The 8395-nt window shown below is 32.5% G+C and overlaps 1 protein-coding gene across 3 annotated transcripts in view; it reads left to right on the forward strand.

The window, feature by feature from the left end:
• The window catches only part of sdt (MAGUK p55 family member stardust), a 419055-nt gene extending 411811 nt beyond the window's left edge, over positions 1 to 7244 (forward strand). For all 3 annotated transcript variants that reach the window (XM_072530396.1, XM_072530397.1, XM_072530398.1), the window contains 4 exons: positions 2420 to 2598; positions 2701 to 3048; positions 4082 to 4395; positions 5782 to 7244. In XM_072530396.1, coding sequence (XP_072386497.1) covers positions 2420 to 2598; positions 2701 to 3048; positions 4082 to 4395; positions 5782 to 5964 — 1024 coding nt within the window. In that variant the 3' untranslated portion in view covers positions 5965 to 7244. The remainder of the gene's footprint in view (positions 1 to 2419; positions 2599 to 2700; positions 3049 to 4081; positions 4396 to 5781) is intronic.
• Positions 7245 to 8395: the final 1151 nt, after the last annotated feature.

Below are 8395 nucleotides of genomic sequence, written 5' to 3' on the forward strand. Positions count from 1 at the left end.
TTGTGGTAACTATTAATTTATAATTGTCATTGATATAAGCGAGTTCCTGTTTCAATTTGGGATTTTTTAATATTTTTTTTGCTTCTCGAATGGCTTCGGAAATACCATCATCAAATTCTGACATAACTAATTCTATTTCATTGCAGTGTTCAAAGTAACAAAAACTGCTTCGAGACAGGATCCCCACCTTGTAATTACTAGTTTAGGTGGCAAAGGGACACCGGGAAGTCTTTCTTTATATATTTGCACCCTCAACGGAGCCTTTACAAAAACTTTTTTCATAAAATTTATAAAATTATTTACCAACGGAAACAGATTTCTTATTTCTTCAGCAATTCTATTTACCCCGTGGGCTACACAAGTGCAATGAATTAAATTAGTATAAAAAATCTATAAATTAACAGCAGCTTTTAACATATATGCCGCAGCATCTGAAAGCATTAAAACTATTTTATTCACTGGTATAGCGTTGGGTAAAAAGAGGTTTGTTAAACTATCTTGTATAAATCGACTTATTGTTAAATTGTTTGTTTTTTCCAATTCTTTAACGGCAACTAAATAAAGTTTTCTGGCAAATTTTTCGTTCAAAATTCCAATCATTAAATTATTTATATACCTGCCGCATACATCTGTCGTTTCATCCACGATAATATACAAAAAATTGCCCTCTAACTCCCGCTTAATTTTTGAAATACATTCCACATAACATTTTTCCACATTATGTTTTCTCAATGTACTCTCGTCCGGTAAGGATTTATTAAGATATTTTTCGAAAAAGCATTTAAAACTAGGGTTATTAACTTTATATAGAGGAATGTTGGATGCAATCATCATCTGGCATAAATCAAATTTAAATGCCTCTTCCTCCTTTTTTTTTTTGAACTGCTTAAACTATCCCGCAGAGATATTTGGGCTAACTTAGAGAAATTTAATTTTTCCAAATTACGTTTATGAAGTGGGGTTCCACAATGCTGGTCAATAAAGTACTTTTTTCTACTTGAAATCTGAGAATTAAAAAAAAATAATTAGAATTCTAAAACCGCTTTATAATTTAATTATGTTGTGGGACGAGAAAAAAAGAGAAAAAATAAACCTTACCGATTTGACGCATGGTTTACAAAATGCTCCCTCCATCTCCTTCTAGAGAAAGTTCCGAATAAGGTGCGATCCATAGCCTTAATTTAGATGTCATCTGTTCACACAAATATCTAAAACGTTTTAAAACGTGTTGTTTGCTTTTCGGTATACGCAACAAAACTAAACTAGGATATAGCAATTTGTGACTAAACTTTGATACAGTAACCGACTGTACAACTGATAATAAACTAATAAAGCTTAGGGATTTCCAAATAGTTAACCCTCAAGTCTCGATCAGGTACATTTTCCTAGAAATCTGTTATATAAACAAACCATTGATATTTTATTATTGACCCAAAATTTTATTATAGAATGGTTTAGTAATAGAATAATATCATGGGTAGTACCATGAAATTTTAAAAAAGGCACAAATAGGCGGAATTTACGAAAAAAGGCAAAAAGTGGCAAAAATAGACAAAAAAGGCATTTTGCCTATAATCCGAGCTTTATTGATGAGTTTAAAAGCACTTTATTTTATGTTGCACTGATACAAAAAATACTTTATTACAAAATGTATTTAACTAAGTTTAACTTTGCTCTTATTTTTTTTTTTTGTTATATACGAAGAGAATTTACGAAGTACGGAAATGAATTGTGAAATAATTCAGGTTACACTCTGATTCTTGGCGAGAGAGTGCTCGAGTTGAGGTGCGATTAACAATGTCGAACTAGCGCTCCAATCCAACAGGAAAGCAAAACCTCCAAATTAACATTTTTAGTGGTTGTAACAAACTTTACCGTATTTTCATATAGTGAGTTATAATTTCAGAGATAAGCCATTTTTTACTATATATTTAAGAAGAAAATGCATAAATTAAAACAATAAAACTGAAAGATTTATTATCCTTTTAAGAGTTCCGAAAACAATAAACCTTACTGACCCACTCATTGATAAATACTAATACCTGGTTTTTCTAATGAATTTGCAAGCGGTTTAAATACGAGGAAGAAACCTTTTATGACCAGACGTAGTAAAAAACGAAACCTTTTTTATTGGGTTTTAAATTGAGACGAGGAATGTTAGTGCAAACATGATATAGAAGCGTGTTTTTCGTATTTTAACTACATATTAATTTTATTGTAATGGAACGAATAAAGGATTATTGATGGCGTGTTAAAACTTTCACAGCATTATTATCTTTGTCTAGTATATTTTTAAGTTTTCCATTTTTTCTGCTATCAGAACGGTAAAATATGTTGGTCCGTTGTTGCTTTGAACTCTACAGCTGGTTTTTAAAAGGCAAAATGCCAGTTAAATAAAACCATACGTTGTTAATTACAGGGATAACTTCCTTCATGTCAGAGCGCACTTCGATTATGACCCAGAAGAAGATATGTACATACCTTGTAGAGAATTAGGTATTGGCTTCCAAAAGGGTGATGTTTTGCATATCATTAGTCAAGAAGACTCGAATTGGTGGCAGGCGTACAGGGAAGGAGAAGAAGATCAAACGTTAGCAGGTACATATATTATTTATTTTTATTATTATTATTTATTTTGATAACTATACATCTAGTTATGAATAATTTCCTAACGTTTAATAACTTAATATTATTTACCAGGGCTAGTACCTTCCCTAACCTTCCAACACCAGCGAGAGAATATGCGATTAGCAGCTGAAGAACGAATGTCAAAACCTCAAAGAAAATCGACGACGTTACTCTGTGGCAAAACCAACAAAAGAAAAAAGAAGAAAGGTACCTACGTCGACGGTGGTTACCCAATGTATTCGAACAGCGTGGACGAATATGATCCAGACGAAATCTTGACATACGAAGAAGTTTCACTATACTATCCGAGAGCGAATAACAAGAGACCTATCGTGCTTATTGGACCTCCCAACATTGGAAGGCATGAATTAAGGCAACGCCTTATGGAGGATAGCGAACGATTTGCAGCCGCAATACCACGTAAGTATTTTTTTTTTACTTTTTAACTTTGTCATTCATTTCTTCTCCAATCTGATCCTCAGTAATTATTGATCTTTGTTTATTTAGCTTTATTCCATAACTGCTGCAACTTTTTTGCAATGTATAATTTAACTTTTTCCCTTGATTGCTGTGTTAAAACGTATACAGATACGAAAAAAATATATCGTTATGATTACAAAATTAGCGAGAGATCCTAACATAGATACTAGCATTATGTTTCCACTTATTAGAGAGAGACAATATATTTACACCTGGTCTCCCGATGAAAACCCGAATGTTTCCGATCGAATTTAACATTGTTTAAAAGAACATACTGCGTTGCCAAGTGTACGATAATTATCGTTTTATACGAGTGTTTAGTGCCTTAAACAAATTTTTACTGTTAAGGTGTGAACGAAGCAGCTGTTTTAGCCTTCGTATAAACTCAGTAGTTATCTCAGTTTTCATTTGCTTATGGTCAATCTTCCGCGCTTGCTTTATTCCGAGATATTTATACATATCATTTTCACTCATGCCCTCGATGTTCTGGCCATTTTATATGTCGAATCAGCCGGACTGAACCTTTCCTTTGATTATATTTAAGACGGCACTGTCATATATTTATTATTAATGTTCGTTTTATTATTAAATGGTTTCTTACTTACTTACTTAGTCCTAAGACTTTCTACCGTTAGGTGTAAGGCTGATTAAATGGTTTCTATAGTGATCAATTTAAGCAATTAAACTTTTTTTTACGATAAAATGAAGGTATTGAAATAAAATCGCTGTATTATTATTTTTACCTGGAGTTCGCCTCTGATGTTTTGTCACTAAGAAATAATAACTTTGATTTTTCCATGACAATGGCAATAACACTAATCCTTTAACGAAGGGAAAACCAGGACGATATATTTTGTGACAGCTATACCTATTTTTGGGATAGATTTTACCAAAATTTGTGGAATTAAATATTTTTTCGTTTTTCGATACTGTATAATCCATTTTATGAAATACATTAATCTTTTGAATTTAGATACTTCCCGAGCTCGGAAAGAAAATGAAGTGGATGGCCAGGACTACCATTTCATAACGAGGGCGCAGTTCGAAGCTGACATCCTATCAAGGAAATTCGTAGAACACGGAGAGTATGAAAAGTCGTACTACGGAACCTCCTTGGACGCTATCAGGTCTGTGGTCAATTCCGGAAAGATTTGCGTTTTAAATCTACATCCACAGAGCCTGAAGATCCTCAGAACTTCCGATTTAAAGCCATACGTGGTGTTCGTAGCGCCTCCTAGTTTAGAGAAATTAAGACAGAAAAAAATTAGGAACGGAGAGTCGTATAAAGTAAGTTGTGTTTTGTGCAATTTCCACCATATTTTCAGTTTTAGATTATTTCTTTTTATTTCAACAATTAATATTTACCTTACCTGTCAAAACGCTTCAAAACTTCTTCTAAATTTCGAAAAAATGCATCCACATTACTGTTGTAAAAACAACCTGTATAATATTGTAATCGTAGTATAGTTATTTTATCAAATTGTGCGCTCAGGTCGTCAGCTATCGTGTTAACCTGTGTGCGACTGACTCCCTACATCAGGGACCCGCTCCTCCCCTCGTTATATAACTTAGGACAGACAGTGCTAACTTCTAACTTGCCTCTCGGCAAGTGAAGACCGGGTGTGTTGTCGAAAAGTGCGTCAGCCACGTATTTTGTCTTTTGTGTTAAAACGTATAAAGTTGGTCTCTCTCAATTCTATCATTTTGTGTATATCTGTTACTGCCTCCCCGCACTCACTTTAAAGCTAATATTTGTATAACTCTTTATGTAACTATCAGAATTGCGATAATTGTCAATGTTTGAACCAGCCCTGAAGTCCATTGTGTAAATAAATCGAAGGAAAATACCTCTTAAGTGTTTGATTGCTTCAATGGTCCTTGATAAATATTTTGATGCGATCAGGTGTTCAAATACGCCTCTCTTAAATGATAGTTTGGCAACAAAGTTTATCCTTTCCATCAATTACAACGATTAAACGATGTAGCATAATTGCAGATTAGGTTACTACATTGTGGGCCACCTTGAGATACGTCCCATGGTAGCCCAAAATATTTGTCTCAAGGATGCTACATTATACATTACAACATTATACATTACAACTGAATGCCATTTCTAGCGCTCTTGTAAATTGTCGCGTCTGTCTCATGGTGTCGTTTCAAAGTTCACTCTCCCCCTCAATATTTTTTTTATTGCTAGCTTCCTTTTCTCTCCGTGTTTTTTATTTCTAGCTTCCTTGTCTTTCCGTGTTTTTCATGTGCTTTAAGTTTAATCTATATTTTAGCTATGAGAAGAATATAATCTTATCTGCAAATCGGCCTTAGAACATGATCTGACCGCTTGGACTGATACTCTCCAGCGAATATTAGTTAAGATGTAATCCAAGACTTTTTAGGTATAGGAGTAGGTGGTTATCTTGTGTTTATGAATTCTTATCAAAAATGAGACAAGAAGGTGTCAATATTTATATGTTTTCTGCTTTGAACAGTCTTGTGTACCTAAACAATGTAATATTTCTGTCATAAAACTGCTATCATCTCATTCATTTCCAAATCGAGTAAAGTAATTAGTGTATTTATACAATATAGTGGAATACTGCACACTATAAACCTGTTCTACTAAAAAATTATAATAGCAATCTTATTTTTACTAATGATTTATTTCTGAAATTGCAGGAAGAAGAATTAAAAGACACAATAGAAAAAGCTAGGATGATGGAAGACAAATACGGACACTTTTTCGATCTTATTATTATAAATAACGATACAGAAAGGGCGTATCACCAATTACTTAACGAAATCAATAGTCTAGAAAGAGAACCTCAATGGGTGCCAGCAGCGTGGGTGAAAGGGTGTTAGAACGAAGCCATAGTCTTATTTAAATTACATTTGGTTGAAGCTCAAACTTATATTGTTTTTAAAAATTTTAACCTGTAACAACTCGTTACATTTATATGTATTACAAATTTCGAATATGAAAAAAGCTCATTAAATTTTGGTAGACTTATTCCACTTAGAGATATTTATGCTTAGAAAACGACTATTGATTTAGCATGTTTATTTCAAACACAATGAATATTGTAGAACAAAAATTAAACTTTGGTTATAGGCAATACAAACATAAGCGTCATACAAGGTCAAGATGTGTCAAATGAAAGCTCCCACTTGCGAATCAATTTAGACGTATATTCCAACAATCTTAGCTTATTTTTTAAAATAAAACCAATTAAAACGTCGCTTTTAATATTGTCCAGGTACTTTATTTTAATTTTTTATAGATAGAGTATTAGAGTACCATTTATTATACATAACTAACCTCTTGAGTTTTGTTATAAAATTAAATATTAACACGTTAACCGCCAGGGCAGTCATCAGTGACCTACACAGGCGATTACAAATTTCGGTTTTGTCAGGCCAGATCACCGTGATTTCATGCAGTTTAACTATTTCATATGACCTTTGTGGTCCTTTTAAACACGAAACTTACATTAGGTTGTTATCTACTGCTTATATTTATTTAACACAAAAATGAAGAATGAAACATGTAAAAACAGCAAAATGTAAAATAACTCAATTTTTATATTTGGTGATATAATAAATATTTATAATATTAAAATAATTGGTGATATTATGATTTCGAAATCCACTCGCTAGCAACATTGGAGAATAAGTCTAAATGTATCTTCTAATTCTAATTCATCGGAATCTTAAAGTTGACGTTAACTTCAATAAAAAAACATTATTTTCGCTAAAATGTCTCTATAATGGCATAAGTCTACATTTATGCAAAATATAAAAGTGTGATACTCTCTTTTGATATAGGAAAGGATATTGAAAAGGACTTTTAAAAAAATGAGACGGCAATAATGACTGTAAATATTTTAATTGTAGAAACGTAAAAAATGTTTAAACTATCTGTTCATAGCTATGTATATCTAGCATGAAAAACTCGAAAAATGTATATAATATAAAAATGTAAAGTCTAGGTTATGTCACGATATATAGGGAATCCCAATAATAGTATGATGTATAGCAGCAGTAAAATCTTAAGTCAGCGATGTGTCATTGTAGTAAGATTATTAATAAAACAATAATATACAATATAATATTATGGAAATAAAATACTTTATTATTTTTAATTTGTTGTATAGTTTTTTTTTTAATAATTTATTAACCACCAGAAATGTCACCTCTACCGCCATGTAGACTTGCAACATTTACTGCTCCGTTTACACACACTGGTATGGATTATTTTGGTCCAATAAATGTAACTGTTTGAAGACGGACGGAGAAAAGATGGGGAGCTTTATTTACGTGTCTCACGACTAGAGCAATCCATCTCGAAGTAGCTTACAAACTAGATGTGGACAGTTTTATACTATGCTTGACAAATTTTATTAACAGAAGAGGATGACCAAGGTATATTTATTGTGATCGAGGTACGAATTTCATTGCAGCTGAACGAGTATTGAGAGAAGAGCTGCAAAAGGTTGACAGTAAATTAATAGCCAATTCACTGATTAGCACAGAGCTAAAATATCACTTCAACGCACCCCTTTCCCCACATATGGGTGGGGCCTGGGAGCGTCTAGTGAAAGCGGTTAAAATTTCGTTATATGATTCATTACCAACCAGGAACCCTACTGACCAATTACTTTATAGTTGTCTCGAAACTGCAGAAAACATAGTAAACTCAAGACCACTTACTTATCTTCCAATAGAATCTGAATCTCTAACCCCAAATCATTTTTTAATTGGATCTTCTTATTTATTCGATCTTCTTATTGGATCTTCGTATTTAAATTTAATTATTTATACAGAGAGCGATTTGCAAATAAATGTTGGCGACGCTTTATTTCTAATTACATACCTCAACTACTACTTAGGGCAAAATGGCATAAACAAGTTGTACCAATTAAACAGGGCGATATTGTAATTATATGTGATAAAGATTTACCAAGATGCAATTGGCCAAAGGGTAAGGTAATTGAAGTTAAAAAATCACCTGATGGGTAAGTGCGACGATCAATAAAACAAAAAATGGAATATATGAACATCCTGTTATAAAATTGGCAGTAATATCAATAAATGTAGACTAAAAAGATGATGAAAAATAAGTGGTACAGTTTCTCTTTCGCATAGAACTGTACGGGGTGAGAGTGTTACAAATATTTATTTTTTTTTTATTATTTTACCCAAAATTTTCCTTTGCTACTGTTCTATAGATTATGTCAGATATAATATTAAAACTTCAGTAAACAAACTTGTCAACGATTAGGGAAAAATTTAA

Source organism: Diabrotica undecimpunctata, chromosome 4 (genome assembly GCF_040954645.1).
Source record: "Diabrotica undecimpunctata isolate CICGRU chromosome 4, icDiaUnde3, whole genome shotgun sequence".
Taxonomy (NCBI): domain Eukaryota; kingdom Metazoa; phylum Arthropoda; class Insecta; order Coleoptera; family Chrysomelidae; genus Diabrotica; species Diabrotica undecimpunctata.